Consider the following 22,392-nt stretch of genomic DNA (forward strand, 5'->3'; position numbering starts at 1 on the left):
ACGGGTTCAAGCCCTGGTCCGGGAAGATCCCACATGCCGCAGAGCAACTAAGCCTGTGCGCCATGACTACTGAGCCTGCGCTCTAGAGCCCGTGAGCCACAACTACTGAGCCTGTGTGCTGCAACTACTGAAGCCCACGTGCCTAGAGCCCATGCTCCACAACAAGAGAAGCCACCTCAATGAGAAGCCCATGCACCGCAACTGAGAGTAGCCCCCCCCTGCTCGCCGCAACTAGAGAAAGCCCACGCATAGCAACAAAGACCCAACCCAGCCATAAATAAATAAATAAATAAATATTGTAAACAAATAAATAAATAATTTTTTTTTTTAAAAAAAGAAAGAAAGAAAAGGAGCCTGTTCCCTCAGGCCCATTTCGCTCTGAAATGGCCAGCCTTTGGTGTCCCTGGCCTCCGGTTCAGGCCACCTTTGTGAGTCCCGGGAGCACAGAGGTATGAACCAAGCTCACCAACGCATGTGTGCACAGACTCCTGTGGGCTGGGCTGTGTCAGTACATCTTTTTAATGCAGTTTCTTTCTTTATCGAATATGGCAGTTCCCTTTCCATGCTCTTTGAAACCAATAACCTTAATCTTAAGACACTTAAGGAAACAAAATAAAGTCCTATTTTTTTAAGCATTTTGGTTGACATGGGTGTATATGAAGGCAAAGGGGGACCTGGTTTAATACTAAGGCCAAGCCACTGCCTCGTGGTTTCCGGAGCCCGGAGACCCAGGGGGCTGAAACCACAAGGTGCCTGGGGCCCTGGGCACACGCCAGCGCGCTGCTCCAAAAACAATAAGCAGCCGCCATTGTGGAGGGTCCCACCCTGCTCTTGTCTGACTCAACTCCCGTTTGGGCATCAGCTTAATTTAGTGGAGAAGAAGGGAGAATGCAGGATTGGCATTCATTGTGACGCAGCTTTGTTCCTCAGACCCTGCTGGGAGAGGCCTCAGGGCCAGAAGCCAAGTCCTATGAGGACACCAGTCTCTGTGATCCAGGCAGGGGATGATGGCCGCGCGGAAAGGACAGCTTTGAGGAGAGGCCACTCTTTCCGCAGGGTCCGTGGTCTCGTTTTGTGCAACTCACCCCTGATTTCTAGGTGCAACCCAGATGCTCCTCAAAAGAAGGCCTGTCTTTGAAGCCAGACCGGGAGGGGGTAAAGTGGAATCCGTTGTCTTTCCCAAGCCTTGGTTAGAGTTTTTTTTTTTTTTTTTTTTTTTTAAGAAACGTCCTTTGGAAAACAATCTGGCAGAAGATGTAGGACAATGATGAGCCCAGGGCGTGGGGCTCTTCCCAAGGACTATAGCAGATATGCAGTGCGGACTCACGGCTCAGGGCTGACGAAACACAGCTGTCTTCCAGGGTCTGTGCTGCATGGCTCTCCCACCCAGGGGCGCTCATGGGCAGCCTGAAGTCAGATGGTTCCTGTTGTAGGAAGCGCTCTGCTCATCTCCACCGGGACTGCCATCTCCACCGGGACTGCCACGAGCTCACGGAGATGCAGGTGCGGGCATGCCCTGCACGGTCTCCTCTGAACCCAAGCAGCTTCCAGTCAGCTCCAGCTTATCTTTGAGCTCTTTGAAGACAGTCTGGACAGGAGAGGACAAACCTGGGGTCCCAGATGTCTTCTGATTGGCTCAGCAGGGTTCTGGGAACCATGGAGGGGAAGACTTTGGTGCAGCTTCTCCGTCAGTGTCAGGTCCCCGGGCTGAATTCCTCTTCAAGCCCCTCCAGTTTCCTGTGTGTGTATCAGTGCTGGGCTACTCTGTAAGGAAGGAGGCCAGGGTATGCAATCATCTTACACTTTGGGAGCTCCTTGGCAATTGTCCTGAGGCCTGAGGATGTCCTGATCTCTATTAAACCAAGATGTTCTTCTGGAGTTGGGGAGAGGTTATGTTGGGGATCAGACAGAACTGTCATAGGCTGGAGCTTGGGACATAGATGCTTCCTGGGTCCAGTTTGATGGCTGAGATGCCCACGTGAAGTCCGGGGCCACCTGCTTGATGACCCCAGTGCCAAGGAGGAAGGGGTGCCTCAAAGGTGTCCGCTTGATCTGCCTGGACCCTCCAAAGCTGGCAGCTTCACACTCCCTTGCTCACTTTGGCAGCTTTGATGTCTCTGTGGATCTCTGTCAGAATGTGAGTAATCTAAGCCCTTCAGAATTCCCCTCAGAAGGTGGCAATTCAGGGCTCCCCCTAGATTCCATGTTTTAGCGGGTCCAGGTGGCGATCCCTCCCAAGACAATCCACAACGATCCAGGCTTTGGTGGAGACAGTGGCTGCACTGGCCTAGCATGATGACCTTCCTCAGTCTCATCCTCCTCTTCCGGACTGATGACCTTGGAAGAGGGAGCAATTGCCATCTTCCTGGACACCTTTTCCCAGCTGGCCAAGCTTAGGGAAGAGTTCTCAGGATCTACCTGGGAATGCTGGTGGGCAAACTCCCTCTAGGGCGCCGAGTCCTGCCACTGCCAGCAGACCGCCTTTCCACACCCCCAGGAAGCTCTTAGATTCCTCCCGTGATGCCCCAGGTTGTGGGCAGTCTGGGATGTGCAGATGGTGAGGTCAACAGGGGTAGGGAATTGTAGCCACACAGTTGGCCCAATCTCTAAGACCCACTGCTTACAGTATGTCCTTGCAGGAACCATTGATCCAGGACTGTGCACGCTTGATTTTATAATCTGTTCCCGCAGGTCCTGAATGAATGACCTCCAACACAACCGCACGTACCCGGTTTTATTCTCTATGGAGGGGATGATCCTGGGCTTTCTGGTCACAGCAAGCTGCCTTGTACCAGCTGTGTGACTTGGCACAAGTCAAATTCCTTCTCCGTTTCCTTACCTGAAAGTGATGAGTGAGGAGGGTAGGAGGGCTGAACTTTCCCAGCAAATCTGGAACATCTACCTGCTCTAAATTTGGACTTCACCAGGTCCCAAGCAGGACAAGGATCCTTTGTTTTTGCAAGGACACAGACTGGCCTGCTATGGTGGGGCGTGCACCACGCCCACCTCTCATCTAGCCAGGGAAGTCCCTAGTCCAGGGCACTGCTCCTCTTCAGAGCTGGCACCTGTGGGCTAGGTCTGCGCAAGCTCCAGCTTGAGGCCCTAGCTGGGCACCCATCAGAAACCCCCAGGGTACAGTGGCTGGCGGGAGGTGGGGACTTCCTATACTTACTGATAATCAGGGAGGTCTTTGATAGAAACAGTACTCGAACTTTCTAGTACTTTTAGATTTGAGAACAGCCCAGTTCTACAGCTGGCAGCTACTGCAGCAAGTTCCCACTCAGGGCTTCTCTGTCAAACTAAGGAGGAAGTCCCCCGTCTGAAAAGTTGTGACCCCCACCAGGGAGCCCCTGGCCCTTCAGAGAGCCGGTGGGCAGCCTGCTGAGCCCGTCCGTCTGGTTCGAGGTCCAGTCTGCGCCCACGCAGAATTTTCCTGCCAGGTGTGGCCACGGCCTGTTCCGCTGAGCACCCAGGCCAGGGAGTGATGCGCTCCTCCCAGCTCCGCCCCCAGCCCCCAGCCCCTGAGCCCCCTGAGGAGAAACGGAGTAGGCGCTCTTTTTCCTCCGGGGCAGAAATGAGAGCCAGACACAAACTGAGAGCCCGCCCGGCTGAGCCAAGAGGCGGCTGGAACCATACGAAGCACATTAACTATTAATAATTTCCAGTTGTTTGCTCGCTGGGTTCAGCCGGCTCCCCCGGCCTCTGCGGGCTCGGGCTCTACTCTGCTCCCGCCCGACGCCAGGGCTCGAGATATGAGCGCCTGCCGGCCTGGCTGGACCAGGGCGAGGGGACAAGGCGCCCTCGGGCCCGGCGCGAGAGGGGTACAGGGTCGGCTTGCTGCGGGGCGGGCGGCCGAGCGGGGCGGGGGCCCGGGGGCCCGGGCCGGTGCCCCCCGTTCCTGTGATCGGCCGCTCGGGGCGGGCTGAGCGGCCGGGCGGAGCGCAGCGCGGGCTGCGCACGGCGGGAGCGCAGCGGCCCCTGGCGCCCGGCCTGGCGGCTCCGCCACTGCGGGCGGGCGGGTCGGGCCCCGGGCGGGGCGGGGCAGGGGGCGGGCCCGGGAGCGCGGCGGCCGGCGGACCCGGACGGCGCGCGGGCGGCGGGCAGGGAGGGCGGCCGGCGGGCAGCGGCCCCGGCCCCGCCGCGCGCACCGCCATGGTGGGCCGGCTGAGCCTGCAGGATGTGCCCGAGCTCGTGGACGCGAAGAAGAAGGGCGACGGCGTCCTGGACAGTCCGGACTCGGGCCTGCCCCCCAGCCCCAGCCCCAGCCACTGGGCACTCGCGGCGGCTGGGGGCGGTGGCGGCGGCGGGGAGCGGGCGCCGGCCCCTGGGGCGCTGGAGCCCGACGCGGCGGCCACCCCCGCGGCCCCGGTGAGTGACCCCGCCTCGGCCCCTCCCCCCATCCTCTCCATCCCCCCGCGCCCGGGCCCCGGAGACCCCCAGGCGGTCGTATCGGCCCTACCGGGGCACGCTGTCCCCGCCGCCGCCCGCCCGTCGGCCCGCGCTGGGAGCCCGGGGCGGGAGCGCGGCGAGAGCCCGGCCAGCTGGAGCCGGTGGCTGGAAAATTGTCATCGCCTGGGAGGCCCGGGAGCCCGGGGAAAGGCGACCACCGCCTCCTCCCTTCGGGGTGACGGCCCCCGGGGCTGCCAGGCTGCGGCTCGTCCACATTCCTGACCCTGCCGGGCTGGAGGGGCCCAGGGACACCGAGAGCAAACTTCCCCCAGGCACCTCCGGGCTTTGCCCTCGCCCCCGGTGGCTCCAACGGGCCTGCTTCCCCTCCCGGTCGGTGTTGGGGAGAGGGTTGTACTCGGGCTCCCCGATTCAGAGAGCAAAGGGGGCCAGCTTTGGGGGACTGTTAGTGGCCTTGGAGGGGACCTTTTCAGATCCGTGGTCCCTCTTGTCCCGTCACCTAAGCCGTGTCTGGCACATGATGGGTGGGAGGCCTTTAGGTGGGTGGAAACTTTCAAAAATGTGTCCTTTTACTTTATTTTAAAATTTTTATTTAAAGAAAAAACACCAGGTCCCTTTTACCTTAGAAATGGCTCACATGGTGGTGTTTCTTGCCTTTACCTAGAGCCCAGGGGACCCACATCCTGCCTACAGTCAAGCTGAAAGTGGGGCTCTGAGGCCACCCCTCCCCCTTGGGGATGGGTGTTTGCAGCCTTCTCCCCTGGGTGAAGTAGTCAGTGGCAGCTGCTGCTCCTCAGGGACCCACCCCCTTTGATGGTGCGTGGAATTCTTGACCAATGATCCTGTCTCTCAGTGGACATCAGTGCATCCTCTCATTTCCATTAGAAGGCAGCACTTGCTTCATCGTGGCCTTCAGAACCCTCGCTATCTGGCCCTTTTTAGCCTCCTCTTCCACATCCCCTGACCACAGGCAGATACACGCATCGGTGCCTCTGATGCTGCTTCTCCCCCTGGTGTGCCTTTTCCCTCCCAGCCATCCCCTTCTACCTCTCCCAACACCCAGCTGGCTTTTCCACCTGTCAAACCCCTGCCAGCCCTGCAGTGCCCAACTTGTCACCTCCTCTGGGAAGTCTTCCTGGATGCTTCCCAGAACCATGCCAAAGGCTGTGACTTCGCCCCCTTTCCCTGGTAGGCCCCTTGTTCATGCGTAGAACTCCTGCTGCCCTGCCCCACTCCCAGCATGCACTGGAGCAGGCTGGGTGCTCAGGGAGCGTTGGGTGGCAGGGATGAGGGAGCAGAGGAAGCAGGGGCAAGAGAACCGAGTGCTTGTCTGGATACCTGGAAGAAGGCTGTCGTGTGAGTGCTGGGTGGCACCTACCTCCTCTTGGTGGCTGCATCGTCCTGCAGCCCCCAGGACTCCCGGAAGGCACCCCCAGGTTGGGGAGTGTCTGGCAGCTAGAGAGCTTGGGGCAGCGCAGGGCCCCCTGTCACTGCTGGGGGCTGTTTCCTAAAGCTCTGAGGCAGCCGGTGCCCACACCTTACCCCCTCCCCCAGCTGGGTTCTCAAGCCCCAGTGAAGGCTTCTTAAACTCTCCCCCCACCAAGTTCAGGGCTGGACCCTGGGGACCCCCTGCCTCTCCCTGACCTACCTGGTCCCCTTTGGCTTTTGCATGTCCACTCTGCCCCCACTTGACACCTTGTCCAGGTAACATAAGAGTCTTAGAGTCGACCTTCTAGAAATGTCTGCTTCCTGGAAGACATGGGGGTGGGGCTGCCACCGCCATACCCTGGCCCAAGTGTAGGTTCTTCTCTCAAATCAGACAAAGAAAATGACAGCTCCCAGTTAGCCCAGGAACCCAAAGGGCTGCTCTCTGTTGCTCGCTTAACACAGAAGCCCTGATTCCAGTCAGATCAGGTGAAACACCAGCAGCTGTGTGGAGGATGGTCCCGTCTCTTACTCAGGCTACTTGGTGAATCAGAAAGCCCGATGCTCTGACCAGGCTGGAAGGCGGTGAACCCCTGGGATGCTGTGCTGTGGCTCTTTGGGTTTTCTGGATAGTGGAAGGTGACATAGAGAACTTTCTGGTTTTCATCTTCCCAATGAGTTTGCAGATTCCTCCATCTTGGCTGGGTATTTATCTGGTAGCCTCAGAGGCAGAGGACATGGGGGAAGTTGGACTGAATCTTCAGTGTAAAAAAAAAAAAAAAAATCCCTTGTAGCATTTCTCTTTGTTGGTTTTGGCCTTTTCTGAAGAGTTGCTGAGACAATGACAGGGTTGGGGGCACATAACTGAAGGTTCTGGTTAGTGAACTCCCAGTTCATGGCGGTTTTCTCACCGCCTTGCCGCGGGATGATGCGGCAGCCCCGGGGTCTGGCAGCGGTCACGACGCTGAGCTCTAATTTGTTTCCTCTTTTCATCCTTCCACAAAACCTCATCGATGGAAAGGGACACCCCCTGTGTGCAAATAAGGTCACAGGGCATATGCTGTGACTCTGCTGAGGGCACACATTCATGATAGACGTGGGATTCGAGCAGACCTCTTGGCACCCTCCGTGCCCTGTCCAGTGGTCCTCCCATGCTGTGGGTCAGCCCTTCGCTGGCATCATTCCCTGGAGGGTGACACAAATCTCAGTTGGGCCCGTCAGCTGGAGGCTAGAGCCAGGACCTTCTGCGGGGAAAGCATCGGATGGGCCTGTGATCTAACTGCCTTTTCTGTTGTTGCAGAATCCAGCTTCTCTCCCCAGCACCCTGGGCTCTGGCTGCTCGCCGAGGTTATGCCCCCTGTCGTTTGGCGAAGGAGTGGAGTTTGACCCCTTACCACCAACGGAAGTAAGGTAAATATAGCAGGCCCTGATTTCATTTTATTTCTATTTTCAATTTTTTGTTCCAGTAATTAACACTTGTTATTTAAAAAAAAATAGTCAATGACAGAAGTATGCCAAAGACTCTTATAGTTTCGTGGGTACTCTTTCAGATGTTTTTTCTGTACTCTAACCATTTGAATATAGATACACTTATTAAAATAAAAATGAGATCGTGTTATACATAAAGTCCTGCAAACTTGCTTTTTGCACTTCACTTATCATGGCCATCAGATGTTTAAAAATTTGTAATAAAGTAATTCCTCTTTCCAGAAGCTTCTTTCCACATCTCCCCACCCCCACCTCACCCCACCCCACCCCAGTGTCAAGGTGCTGTGACCTTGCCTCAGGTTCTGATTTCACTGGGCAAGTACCGTTCTTCTTCCTCGGGGAATTTATCATCCAAGCTCATCTGGGGGCAGAGATCCATTGAGAGGCTCCATTAAAGATACGTCTTTTTAGAGAAAGGAATTTTACTTTTGGTAGCTGGTGGCTTTAGAGATAGAGTTCCCTTGCATGGATACAAAGGGCCCTTTGACACAGAACAAAGGAGGCTCACCAGTTTGGAGGTGAGCAGTTCAGCCTTTTATTCCTGAGGAGCTTGTATTTTGAACAAAATGGGGACATGACTTCATGACATGAGCTTCCCAGCCTTTTAACCTACTTGCCCAAGGCGAAGAGATGTTTCCACTGGACTCATTTTAAAAAAGAGTGCCGATTCTTACTCTCTGACCAGTGGGTAGGGGCTGGCGAGGGGCAGTGCTGTTCAGTTTGTCTATGTGTGATGCTTGTGCATATTTTTAATTTTATTTTTTATTTTTTAAATTTCTTGGCCGCGCCTCGCAGCATGCGGGGTCTTAGTTCCCTGACCAGGGATCGAACCCTCGCCCCCTGCAGTGGAATCGTCGAGTCCTAACCACTGGACTGACAGGGAGGTCCCGCTTGTGCATATTTTAGTATCTATGAAGATGCCATAATTAGGAAGTAATATGAATTCATGCTTTGCTTCCAAAAAAAAAAAAAAATCCCAAATTGCCCAAGAAGGACTTTAAAAAAGTTATAAAGTAGCTGCTGAGGAACGTGGATGTTAATTTATTTTATGGAAAACAAGACTGTAATTGGCTGTGATGGATAAGGTCAGATCTCGGTTCCCTGGGTTTGAGAGAGTCTCCAAACCGAAGGCAGAGGTGGCCCCAGTACTAGTATTTGGTATCACCGAGCTTTCAGAACCAGCATTCAGGATGTCTGGGTTCCCTTCTCCTCTCATTAAAGAGCTGATTGTTCACTTCAGGGGACAGAGAAACCACTCATCCCCCGTGGACAGGAGAATCTGCCTTGTTATATATAATCATTCCCACCAACAGCAGTCGCTGTGTTAACACGCTCCCCCATTCTATTGGGCACCTTTTTCAGAAAGAGGAAACAGGCTTGGAAGTTAAGTAACTTGGCCAAAGTCTCAAAGCTTAAGTCAGTGGGAGCCGACTCCAGGGGCTGCCGCCTGCAGTGAGGAACAGTGAGTGCGGGTTGAACTTGGGAATCCTGCATGTCTGCACTGAAACCCCAGCTCTACCGCTCCCTCCCACTGTGACCTTAACCTCTGCACCCCGATTTCTTCTCCCAGGGTTGTTGGGAAGATTAAATTAGATCCTGGAAGTAAAGTGCTAGAACAGGACCACACAGTGAGCACGTTATAAACTCCGTGCGGCTTCTCCCTTGAGTCACCACATCTCAAGGTTCAAGGTCACGGTAGGGATCCCTGTGCCCCCAGCTCAGAGGAGCGGCTTCACGCTGCCTTATGTCTCCCGCTCAGGTACACGTCCTCAGTCAAGTATGACTCAGAGCGACACTTCATCGACGACGTCCACCTGCCCCTGGGCCTGGCGGTGGCCTCCTGCAGCCAGACCATCACCTGCATTCCCAGTTGCACGTGGCGCAACTACAAGGCTGAGGTGCGCTTTGAGCCGCGCCACAAGCCTGCCCGCTTTCTCAGCACCACCATCGTCTACCCCAAGTACCCCAAGACCGTCTACACCACCACCCTGGATTACAACTGCCGCAAGACACTGAGGAGGTTCCTGTCCAGCGTGGAGCTCGAAGCCATGGAGTTCGTGGGCGGTGGTTACCTGTCAGAGGAGAGCTGACTGCAGCAGGCTGGGGGGCTGGCCCGGCTTTCCTGTCCAGGTTGGGTTGGGCCAGGCTGCCCTTGTGTGTCACTCCAGCCCCAGAAGAGTCTAACCCAGAGACACCTCTAAGCCCAGCCTGGGGAATAAAAAAAAAAAAAAAAAAAAAAGTCACAACATCTTCTAATTACTGAAAGAATTTGATTTTTTACAATTTTTTCCAGTTGTTTTTAAAAGGAGTGTGTTTCCTAGTTTGCTGCTACGTAGCTGCCCCGAAGTCTCAATTTGATGAGAAAATAAAAGGATGGCTAGAGCAAAAGGAAAATGGCCACACTTCGAAATAGGGAAGAGGGGAGCGCTCTTCTTCCATCAGTCAGTTTGTCTGAGGAAGAGCGTGGAAAAAATCTCTGAGATGGAAAAAGTGAGTTGGAAGAACTTTCTGCCCCGGGTGTCTTCACTACTACAAAAGTGGTGCTAATTCAGTGAGCTGTGACACCCATATGGGTTCAATCTGGAGAGTTGAGTTCCATTCTGGTTTTTTAAATTTCCATTTGTATTTCCTGTTAACCAAAACTCTTGGAATTCTCTAAATCTTTTTTGTGATATCGAAAAACCCCAAACCACAATATAAGATGCCTTTCAAAAAAAAGAAAGAGAGGAAGGAAGGAAGGGGAAGGCAGGAAGGAAGGAAGGAAGGCGTTCACCCTGTACTTTTCTCTAGAGTGGGGTCAGATCAACTGGTGGCTGAGTCTGGGGGCAACAGCTTGGTTCTGGTTCCTTCCACGGGTGGGTTCCAAGCTCGGGCTCTGGCGAAGCGCCTTGAACCCCTGGCATCTGGTAATGTCTCCACAGGCTTGTGTAACTCTCCTGATATGTATTTTGGGGTTTCCAAATACTTTCCTAGTTTTTTCATAAGGCGAAACATAGCAGAGGGTCCTTTGGAGAGAAATGGCATTTTGAAAGATTGCTTAGGGAAAACACTTTTGGGGGAGCCCACAGGGGGCGTTTCACTCACAGTGGGAGCCGACGGTCACACCTAGGACTTGACAGCCCCGGGGAGGAGGTGGACACAGATGTCTCTGGTGATCTGGTTCATCAGGCTGGGCGTCCTTTCCAGTGACCTTTGGTCAACACTGCGGAGGAATTCTGCTGGTGCCTGAGGTCTAAGCGAAAAAGCAAGGAAATCCACCTCCCTGCCTCCAGCCAAGGGAAGCAAAGGAGAATTGAGCATAGGGAAGGACGCCACAAGTCAGGCTCCAAAGCCTGGGCGCTGGGGTGACCGCACCCGTCTAAGCGTTCGTTTTAGTGTGACAATCATGGCGTCGCGTGTGAATGGAAGAAACTGTGTGAATTCAGCTGAACAGGCCACAGAAGCGGGGACGCAGGCTGGGCCAGGTCAGGAGGGCACGGGTGCCAGGCTGCCTCTGGCCTTCAGCCTCCTGCCCGCCCTGCCTCACCCGGCCCGTACTTCTTTCTCCTGCCGATCCCTGTGGATTTTGAGTAAAGAAAGTGGCAGATGGCTTTTGCTCTTCTTATATCAGAGAGAACAAAACCGTGGGTATTTCTCTTTGAATGCATCCAAGTTATGTCAAGTGCTCGGGGCTTGCAGAGTCCTGGAAGCTCGGACTCCCGCTGCATCTCCGGGTTTGTGCTGATGGCTTCCGTCTGTCCTGAAAGCAGAATTGAGAGCTCTCTGGGTACCCTGGAGCCACAGCAGGGACTTCTGTTCTGAGGAGAGCAGGTGTGATGATAATCACTGTCATTTAAAGTCATCAGAGGCCTAGAGGGCCAAATGGTCTGCTGTCCTCTTCAGGTTGAACAGTATTTAGTCTGTCGTGCACCTGGTTGGAAGCACCCCTTCCGTGGAGCCTGCTATCAGCTCCATGGTCCCGAGTTTGCCAGCGTGAAGCTCAGCAGGGACCCCTCGAGGGGTCACTCCAAGACCCCATAGTCTCCTGTCTTCATGCAGAGCAGCCTCCTGCGTTTGGAAGAGTAAATTACACAGCATTTATTGATTAAAAATGGGTTTTTCTCTCTGATTTCATAATCTTGTCATTTAAGACAAGTGGTAAATGTAATTTTTGAACTATGGTAAGAGAATTCCCAAGGTTTTGCTCTGGCCCAGTGGAGACACTTGATGAGCCCAGGACAATGTCATGGGCAGCTCGGCCAGAGAGACGAGGGGTAGAGAACGCGACCTTTAAACAGCCCCGTGCTGAGATGCATGTATGAGATTTTTTGATACGAAATATATCAGTAAAGTAAGTAGAAGTGAGCGACTGCACGTGTGTCATGTGAATGGAAAAGCAGATTTTGTTTTAAGTTATTCACTAGGGACCAAACTGTAGTTCTCTCAAATCCTTTCTTTTTCTCCAAATCTGCTTTGCTGAAAGTTGCAGAAAAGGAAGCATGTGAAGACGTAAGGGGACACGTCAGGGTGGATAGCATGTTGCCGATCTGTGCTGGATTCATGTTAGTTTGCAAGGTGGAAGCGATGATTTTTAAAACCCACTGATGAAAAACAAACATTCCTAAGGGAGTCTGGGAAATACCGTTTACTTATGAGTTAAAAAGTCTTTTTTCTCAGACTCTTAAGTTATGTCTTTTATGTAATAAGGACGATTTGTATTTTCAGAGCAAAGTTTTCTTTTGAAATCACAGACCTTTGAAAAAGAATACCTTTTCATTTGATACATTTCCTGTTTCTCACCTTCGGAACAGTATTTGATGAAAACGACTTTTTAAATTTATCTTTGACATCTGTCTCACTTCGTTTAGTTTTATGACTTCTTCATTTAATAATAAATTATCCTTTAAAAACACTTGGAGATGCTTCCTTTTTTTAAAATAAACTCATAATGCCTGGTTGAGAAAAGTGAGAGAAACGGCTCCTCCTCTTGAGAAATTTTAAGACGTGATTATGTATTAATAGCACAATACTTCTGACTGGGGTATGCGTTCTCCTGGGGGTACAAGATTTTCCAAGGGGTTCCTGGGCACAGGAACGTTAAGGAATTTGTTCCCAGATTTGATGTGTACTCTTTCCCAAAGCCGATCTGCTCTGAGATGCACCTGTGAATGACGTTGTCAGGCCAGCCCCTTCCCACCTTCCCTTTCAAATCGCCTTCCTCCCACTTTGCAGAAGAAATACGCACCTTAGTCCACCCAGCCTGAATATTATTGTGGTATTTTGCTCTGGGCTAGAAAAACCTGTAGGTAGGACAAAGGGACAGCTAGAAACATGGTGTCTGGGCACCAGGATCCACTGTAGGTTTTGTGCATGCCTGCAGCAAGCGTCCTGCACATGTATCGTCATGGTGGTGGAAGCAAGGTGGGCCCGCGTTGGGAGTTCTCATTTGCAATATCTCATACAGTGAGGCGGTCAGAATGATGACACTTCATATGGTCACCCACATCTCTTCAGTCTCAGACTATTGTCTTCCCTGAGGAAGAGTCCCTTTGGGCAAAGCAAAAGAGAGGGTCAGTAAGAGCTACTTAAAGTGAAGGCATCTTATTTCACTCCAGCCTCAAACTCATGGCGAGGCTCTGTGCCTCATCCGTTAGTCTTAGAGTTGCGACTCAGAAATAAACATGTCCCAGGAATACATATTACCATTCTTACAAATACATTTTAAAAGCCAGTCTCTTTTTAATAGAAATTAAGTCTAACTTGGCTGGTTGGGATGACAGTGAGGGCTAATTTTGCCTTTTAGGTTATATGGTGTAAATTTTCCATAAAATGAATGAGCTAATCAGCAGTTCCAAGGTTTTGATGGAAAAATATTTAAAGCCTGTAGGATTAAAGCTATAATTTGTGTGTGTGTGTGTGTGTGTGTGTGCGCGCGTGCGTGTGTGGCGAGAGAGAGAGGCAAAAGTGTGTTGAAGCTAATAATGTTTCAATTTTTCAACCTTTTTAAGTGTATCAGATTAAGCTGGTGCCCTCAAGAGAAGCAGCAGTAGGTATAATTAATAGTAATATGATAAATCTTAGAAAGCCCTTTTGGTATACTTCCCAGAAATTTAAGAAATGAATAACTCTATTGATTAGGTAATGACTCCCATTGTGTGGAATGCCTCTTGTCAAAATTAAATTCTCATAATTTTATTTTGGTGTATAATCATTATCAAGTGGTTTGTATATATCACTATTTCCTAGAGTGCTTTCTGTGGAGTAAAATAAGGTTCTGTGATCAAATAAGTTGGGGAAATGAAAAGTTGAACAATGCTAAACATGCTTATTGAAGGCTTCTTGGAACCCGTGTATTAATCAGCTCTTGCTATGTAATATCCCCCACAAAATCACAGTGATATACAGCAGCAAGCATTTTTTTCTTGCTTACGAGTCTATGGGTCTGATAGGGCATTTCTGCCCAAGGCTAGGTGTTGAATTCAAGTTTGTTCCCCTTGTCTCTGAAGTAGGCTGGGAAGGTTGCATTCTTCTCATGGAAGAGGTCAAAAGCTCCCAGAGGAGAAAGTAGAAACATACAATACCTCTTAAGGTCTACACTGGGAACTGGCACCCTGGTACTTCCACCCACTTTCTACTGGCCAAAGCAAGGTGCGTGGCCAAAGCTCACATCAGTGGGTCAGGGAACCATACTTCCACCATGGATGTGAGAAGTAGTGAGTTTTTGCTGTAGAATAATCTACCTTAGCCTTTAATGTGGTAACATGCATTGATAATCTTCAAAAGGGAAGATCTAGTATGTAACGTTTTCCAAACTCATTAGACCAAAGAGCCTATGTGCATTTCATAGGACTAGTGTTTTCTGGAATGCACTTTAAGAAATGCTAGTTCGTATGTATAACAATCAGAGTCCAGTCTGGAAAACTAAAACCATACAAGATGTTTCCACCAAAGGGGATTTCATACAGAGAGTTGACCACATAGATGTTGGAAGGCTAAAAGAATAAGGGGAAGTAATCCCAATTGTTCGTAACTGTAGGAAGCAGCTCCCACACCTTACGCGCCCTTATGGCAATTTCTGCCTTAAGACGCTAGAAAAAGATGAGCAAATTAAACCCAAAGTCAGAGGAAGAAAGGAAATAATAAAAATTCTTATTGATGAAATAGAAACGGACAAACAATTGTGAAAATTTTAAAAACAAAAATTTGATTCTTTGAAAAAATTGATAAATCTTAGCTAGATTGATTAAGAAATAGAAAGCATACATTACCAATATCATGACTGAATAGAGATCCTACAGGCACCAAAAGCATAATAAGATAATATTAGGAACAACTGTAGGCCAACAAATTTGACAACATAGGCAAAAAGGAAAAATTCCTTTAAAAAACTTTATCTGACCCAACTGACATGAGGTGAAATAGAAAATCTGAAAAGAAAAGCAAACTGTTTATTTTATTTATTTATTTATTTATTTATTTCTGTCTTCAAAGACTCCATTAAGAAAATATTGAATAAAAAATAGGCCATGCACTGAAAAAAAAATTCACATCTGACAAAGGACTTATACCCAGACTATATAAAGAGCTCTTACAAGTCAACATAAGAATGACAACCCTGTTAAAAATGGGAAAGAGACTTGAACAGATACTTCATAAAGGAAGATATATAGATGGAAAATAAGCACATGAAAAAGTGTTCCACATCATTAGCTAGCAGTGAAATGCAAATTAAAGTCACAATGAAATGCCATTAGGTACTTACCCAAGAGAAATGAATGCAGGTCCATAAAATATATAACGTTCACGACAGTTTTGTTCGCAACAGTCATATGCTGAAGGAACTGAAATGTCCATCCATCAATAGGAGAACTGATCCACCTTGGTGTATATTCCTACAATGTAATACCAGTTAGCAGTAAAAGGAATACATCACTGCTACATGAAACATTATGGATGAATCTCATAGACATAATGCTGACAGGCACCAAAGAATATATACTGTATGATTTCATATACAGGACATTCTAGAACAGGCAAAACTAAGTTGAAAAAAATAATAGTGATTGCCTAGGTGTATGTGGTTTGGATGACTGGGAAGAGAAGTGAGGGAACTTTCTTTAGGAATGGAAATGTTTTATACCATGATGGGGGTACGTTGCATGGGTATATACTTTGTCAAGATTATACAATTTAGATCTATGCATTCTAATGTAATTTTTTACCCAAAGAAAAGAGAACCATAAAAAGTGAGAGGGGTGGGGAATGGATGGGGATATAGATGAAACGAGAATGGTAGAAGATGAAAATTCTAGAAACTGGGTGATGGGTACATGGGGTCTCATTATGCTATGTCTGCTTTGTTTATATTTGAAATTTTCGATACTAAAATACTGGAAAAAGTATATCTTAAATAATGTTTCTATGGCACAACTGATAAGTGATCATTTTTAAAAATTGGAAAATACGTATTAGAGAAAATAAAAATCACTCCTATTTCCCTGATAAACCATTACTGATTTTGGAGAACTGCAGCTTTTGATGGTGGTTTGAATGGACCAATCTAAGAGACAACATTGCTTTTAGTCATCAGAGCATAAAGGGGCTTTTTTTTTTTTCTTTTTTTTTGCCTCACTTTGCAGCATGCAGGATCTTAGCTCCCCAACCAGCGATCCAACCCAGTCCCCCAGCAGTGGAAGTGCGGAGTCCTAACCACTGGACTGCCAGGCAATTCCCAGGAGGTTTCTATTCTTTACGTTTGATGGTTTCTTTTTCAGAATGAGAATGCAGGAGAATGCAGGGGTCTGGGGTGTGTCAAACCAATTGCTGGTAATTACAAATTACTGCTTTTCTCCAAAAGCACTGGGGCTTAGGGCAGGTAATTAAGCTGGCCAGCACAAATAACAGGATGTTCTGAATGCCAGTGCCACTGTTTCCAACCTGGATAAGTTCTTACAAAGCAATAAGTGTCCAAAACGTTAGTTGAAATGAGTTCTTTTATTCATTTTTTTCAAGTCTTTATTTGTATCTATTTACTTTCAAAAGGGAATAGGGATGACTACAAAAAAAGACACCCTCTATGTGATACAGGCACTAAAACCAGGGTAAAAGGATAAAGGCCAGATAGTAAAGGGGTGGGGGGGTTGGAGAGGAACTTCACCAGAATCCAGACTACAAAGAGCTGCTGTAAGTGAGGATAAAACTTAGTCTTGAGCTTCCTTACAAGCATGGCCAAAACGGAAAGAAGACTGTGTGACAGTATCTAGTATAAGGCAGTGAACCTCTAAAGACAGGGCTCTTTCCTGGCACTAAGTTCAAAGAGGACTTTCCCACCACCTGTATCTATTTAAGGGGCACAAAATCAAAGATCCGTATATTCTTCCAGTACCATTTCCTATTGGACTCTTGAGAAAAACGAGGAGGGCATTTAAAATAGGCACTTACATGTATGGTAAGGGTACACACAGACTCTGGAGCCAGGGGAGGGGAGGAAAAAACTTTTCCTTTAACCCTCTTAGGTTTAGTGCATGGTGCCTGTGAATTAAACTGACAAAAAACAGACTAACAGGAGAAAAGGCATACAGTGTTGTTGATGTTAATATTTTTTACGTACACGGGGTTGTCACAGAAGTGAAAAGCCAAAGAAATTAGACTCAGGAGCTTATATACCATTTTAACAAAGGGTGATAAATTGACAAGTCATTAGAAAAAGGAAAGGGAGTTTGGGCCTAGGGCCAATAAACTGTGGGAAAGTGACTAGGAAATAATTGGGGAAATTAATGGAAGATAAGGGTTATTTAACAAGGCCTGTTTATGCAGATTCATCTCGGTGCCTCTCTGTCTCTGGTGACAAGAGTTGCTCTCCTCATCATGGTATAGGAGGTGCGGGAGCAACCTATGCCAACTTCACAAAGGGAAATTGATGCCCTGCTTTTAGGCAGATAAGGGGAAAGCAAAGAACTTTTCCTACATCTGTTGATTCTCAGTGGCCTTCAGCTCAAAATAATCTTTATGCCAAAGTGGCATATTTTGGAGTGGCATATTCTAGACCTCTTCACCAGACCACCTGGATTCAAATCCCAGCTCCATCGTTTATTAGCTGTGTGACCTTAGCAAGTCCCTTAAACTTTCTGTAAAATGAGGATAAGAAGGGTTCTTTTCTCATAGACAGCTTGTGAAGATTAAATGAGTTAATACATGCAAAGTGCTTAGAACAGTACCTGCCATGAGTTAAAAGCCATACAAGTGTTTCTTGTTTTAATTATCTTTTGGCTTGTAATTTCACTTCCAAGAATGTACCCAAAGCACTGGACAATTGCACTAAAATGTGCATATAAGGATTATCTTTGCAAAATTGTTCAGAATCGCCAAAAAGTAGGAAACCAAGTAAATGTCCACAAATAGGGATTGAATAAATAGTCTATACAATAAAATACCAGGCAAGCTTTACAAAGTCTGTTGTGGATGTCAATTTAGTGACTTGGAAAGATGTTCATGCTGTATTTTTAAGAGGATCATTAGAAGACAACACATGTATTATTAACCCATTAATTTTGTTTTCCTGTATGTAGAGACTTGAATAGAAAAAGACTGGAAGGATGGATACCAAACAGATGAGGCTCAGTGTCTCTGAATGGTGAGACTATTGGGTGTTTTTAAAACATTTTTTTGCTTATCTGTAATTTCTAATTTGTCTGTAATATATATGCATTTCCTGTGTAATTTGAGAAGTAAAACCTGCGTGTAGAACATGGTACAGCTTTCTGGTGATCTAAGTGAAGAGAAACCAGAGAGTTAAATGGTCAGTGTATTAAGAACTGTGTAGCGTCTGAGCTTTTACACTATTTGCAAGCTAACACATTAGCCTCCACACTTTCATGGATGTTGGCTAAGGACATGAGACTCTTGGGTCAGAGACAAAGGATGATTTATGAGTCACAGCAATAGCTAGAGGGTCAGCATTTGTTTGTTGGTTTCCAGAGCCTCAATTCCCACGGAATGATGCAGAGGGGGCCAGGTGGCACTGGGATATAAAGGGTGTTTGACGGGAGAGGAACTCTGAGCTTAGGAGCTGGAATCGAGACCCTGTCTATCTTCCAAGGCCGTTGGTCACCCCAACATCCTTCAAAGAACAAAGGCAAAAAAAAAGGGACTTCTCTGGCGGTCCAGTGGTTAAGACTCCGCGCTTCCACTGCAGGGGGTGCAGGTTGGATCCCTGGTCTGGGAACTAAGATCCGCATACTGCGCGGTGCGGCCAAAAAAAAAAGAAAAAACAAGGTCTGTCAGAGACTTCTCACAAGATGCGCAACACATGAGAGATCTGGGGAAACTGTCTCCCAAGCACCAGAGCTGCTCAAACATCAACGTGCATGAGTCACCTGGGGAACTTGTTAAACTACAGGTTCTGATTCTGGAAGTCTGGCCTGGGGCCGGAGAGTTTCTAACAAGCTCCAGGCCCTGTGGGTGCTGCTGGTCCCAGGCCCCTGTTTTGACAGTGAGGCCTTGGCACCGTCCTCAGCGCCAAGGCGTGGCCGGTAAGTAGTCACAGGTGGGCATGCGGGCCTGGGGTGAGGTGGGAGAGAGGATCCTTCCTAAGCCCTTCCCAGGGATGATCAGAAGGGAGTGTGTCAGGAGTTTCAAAGGCCAGATTTGACCATGAACAAGTACACAGCATGGCCAGGAGGCCCCAGAGAGTGTTTTCCCATCACCCTGGGGCCCTCTGGAGCCCAGTGGGTGGGGATTTCTACCTCCCCAGGCCTCTTCTTCCCAGGAAGCTTCCCTGCCAGCCACAGTTCCCGGGAAGGACTCCCTCCTTTCAACTACACCCCAGCCGGCTTCAGCCACCGGCCCTGCCGACGAGCCCCCATTCTGTCTTCATCCGCCTCTTTCCGTGGCGGTCGAAGTCCAGGAGGGAGTGCAGCTTGGCTCCCCGCTGCTTTGGGAGCCCATCTGAGGCACCACAGCACAGCGATTAAGAGCTGGACCTTTCAACAATAGTAACTAGAACCGCAGGTAACCCAAATACCCTCCAATGAGTGCTATAACAGAAGTTTGCACCGTGTGTTTGAAAACACAGAGGAGGGAGCCATGAAAAGTAATTGAATGTACGACGTGAAGAAAGAAATTACACTAATACATCTAAGAGGATACACTGTCAAACTGAGTTGTTGTTGGAAGAAATCTTTATTTTTTATTTTATTGAAGTATAGTTGGTTTACAATGCTGTGTTAGTTTCAGGTGTACAGCAAAGTGATTCAGTTATGTATATAGATAGACAGATAGATATAGATATACATATATTCTTTTACAGATTCTTTTCCCTTATAGGCAATTACAAAACATTGAGTACAGTTCCCTGTGCTATAGAGTAGGTCCTTGTTGGTTATGTATTTTATTTATAGTGGTGTGTATATGTTAATTCCAACCTCCTAATTGATCCCTCCTCCACCCCTTTCCCCTTTGGTAGCCATAAATTTGTTTTCTATGTCTGTGGGTCTATTTCTGTTTTGTAAATAAGTTCATTTGTAAAAAAAAAAAAAAAAGAGCTGGATCTTTGGAACGAACCAGACTTGGGTGTGACATCCCAGCTCCTCCTCTTAGGCCCTGAGTGACGCTGAGCAGGTCATTTTCGCTTTCTGTGTCCATTTCCTTATGCGTGATTGGGGTCACGACACCTCGCATCTCAGAGATGGTTGCGGAGATGGAATCGTGTTATGTTGGGTGTGTGATGCCTCCACCGCCCCTGGACCCCACTCCTGGACGGGGAGGAGCCTGACCCATGAGATGGTTATTCCCAGTATCCTGGCAGCAATTAGCAGAGAACTGCAGGCTGAGCAGTGACTTGATACACATTTTCTAAAAAGACCATTGGAGACCTTGGAGCCCATCTCTTACAAGTTGTGTGACTTGAGCAATTCACCTCTTCTCTTTAAGCCTAAACCGTACCGTGGAGATAATAGTTCCCACCACTCAGAGGACATCTTGACTGAGGAACAAATGAGATAGAAGAACCTATAAACTAGAAAATGACCTAAGATATTATAATTACAAGGTGCGGGGCGGGATGCAAAACACAGACCATGAAAATATAAATAGCTGTCGACAGCCCCAAGTGTGAGCGTAACAGGTGGAAACCGTTCAGTCTTACCTATCACTTAACTCATCCAGCAGCCCCCCTCAACCCTGCAGGGCACAGCATTGCTTCTGGATATAAACTTAAGCCTCCTCGGAGCACCAGCGGTGGGAGTCTGGGGTGCCCGATAATACATGGCTTTTAGGAGAAGGTTGGGTTTCGGGTTTTCCACCCTCAGGTCGAGGGGACGCAGCTTGCTGAGAAGCACAGCTGATGGTGAGGGAAGAAGCCAACTGTATTTGTAACAAAATCACCCCCAGATTTAGTGGCTTCAAACAACTTTATTATCTCGCAGTTTCTGTGGTTCAGGGATCTGGGTGTCGCTCAGCTGGATGCCTCTGGTTTCCGGTCTCACGGGCTGTAATCCAAGATGTCACTCAGGGCGTGGTACCTCAAGGCTTAACAGGGGTAGAACCTGCTTCCGAGCTCACGCGTGGGGCTGTGGGCTGTTGGCGGGGGACGCGGATTCCTTGCCACGTGAACCTCTCCCCCACCCCCGCCAGTTTCCCCAATTGTTAACGTCTTGCATGAGTTGGTACATTTGTTATAATTAATTAGCCCACATTGATACATTATTATTAACTGAACTCCATAGTTTAGGAGTCAGTCTTGGTGTTATACTTTCTATGGGTTTGGACAAATGTGTAATGACATGTATCCACCACTGCAGTTTCGTATAGAATAGTTTCACAGCCCTGTTCATCCTTCCCTCCTTCCTGCAAACACATTCTCTTTTTGTAACCTCATCTCTGAAGAGACATTCCTTCACTCTTGCCGTATCTACCACACCAATCCACACCGAAGTCGTAACATCCCTGGAATTTTCCTGCAGTGTCCACGGTGGATATTCACGAGGCTCAAACAGTAGCGCTTTGTTCCCGAGTCTCCAACCACTACTAGTGTGGAAACCCGGGGGCTACTTAGGGTGGGAGTGTCTTAGAGTGAGCTGGTCATGTAGGCACGTTCTAGCTACCTGACCTTAAGGCTAGCTTCTAGCCTTAAAGGTTGAAATCCACCCCCTAGGCGCCACCAAAACCAGGTGCAAATCATAAACCCTATTATTACTAAACTGTGCTGACCAGCTGATAACATTCTGCTCCAAAACAGCTCACGGACCCATGGTTACACAGTATTGTTCATCTTTAGTTAATAGATTCCATAGTGTTGGGCAAGGGTCAGTAGTTCTGGAGATGAGTGTGCAGTCAGTCTGGGTCGTTGAGATTAACTCATGCTATGCAATCCACCCCCATGACCCTTCCTGAAGTTCTTTTAAAAATGAATCATTCTTCACCTGGAGGGTAATGGACAAATCTACTTGGCATCTCTTTAGGGAGTCACTCTGTATTCTGTGTAGGTTTTATATAGATTCTATGACAATCTGTTCAGTACATGTGTCCAGTGGGGTTGGCTTCCTCCGCCACGTCCCCACCATACCCTAGGTCTCTGCAGCAAATACTCCATTTCCTTGACCACTGTGATTAGTCCATTGATGGGTATATGACCTGTGCCAGGCCAGAGATCTTCTCTGGGGTTGATATGGATACAGGAGTGACTCTCTTTTCTTCGATGAACTATAAGGAAGTCAGTGGCCATTTCTGCAATCCTGTTACGAGAACCTGCCTGAACATGAAGCTAATCAGGGAGGCAGAGGCAAGATGTGGAGAAAGAGACAAATTTTGATGACACAGTATGACCTCCTGGATCCAGCCATGCCTGAAGCCATATCCAACTCTGGACTGTTGGCCTTATAAATCAGTCACTCCATTTTGTCAGTAAGCCAGTTTTCATTGGGTAAAGAGTCCTCACTGAAACAGTCTGGATGTGAGAAAGATACTTAAAACTTCTAATCCAGTGTGGTTTGAGTTGGAGCCAGTTCTGTGCTTGTGGAAGAGTTAATCCCCACCTGCTTCCTCTGTTCATATCTTGAGCACAGACTCCTCTTTAGTTCCAGGCTACAAGTAGGC

At 48.5% G+C, this 22,392-nt stretch overlaps 1 protein-coding gene across 1 annotated transcript; it reads left to right on the forward strand.

Moving 5' to 3' along the window:
* Positions 1-4,102: 4,102 nt before the first annotated feature.
* RFLNB (refilin B) lies at positions 4,103-12,145 on the forward strand. Its single transcript, XM_059908170.1, has 3 exons — positions 4,103-4,368; positions 7,133-7,242; positions 9,080-12,145. Exons 1-3 carry the CDS (start codon positions 4,153-4,155, stop codon positions 9,408-9,410), a joined length of 657 nt encoding a protein of 218 aa, XP_059764153.1. The 5' UTR covers positions 4,103-4,152; the 3' UTR covers positions 9,411-12,145.
* Positions 12,146-22,392: the final 10,247 nt, after the last annotated feature.

Source organism: Balaenoptera ricei, chromosome 20 (assembly GCF_028023285.1).
Source record: "Balaenoptera ricei isolate mBalRic1 chromosome 20, mBalRic1.hap2, whole genome shotgun sequence".
Lineage (NCBI taxonomy): Eukaryota > Metazoa > Chordata > Mammalia > Artiodactyla > Balaenopteridae > Balaenoptera > Balaenoptera ricei.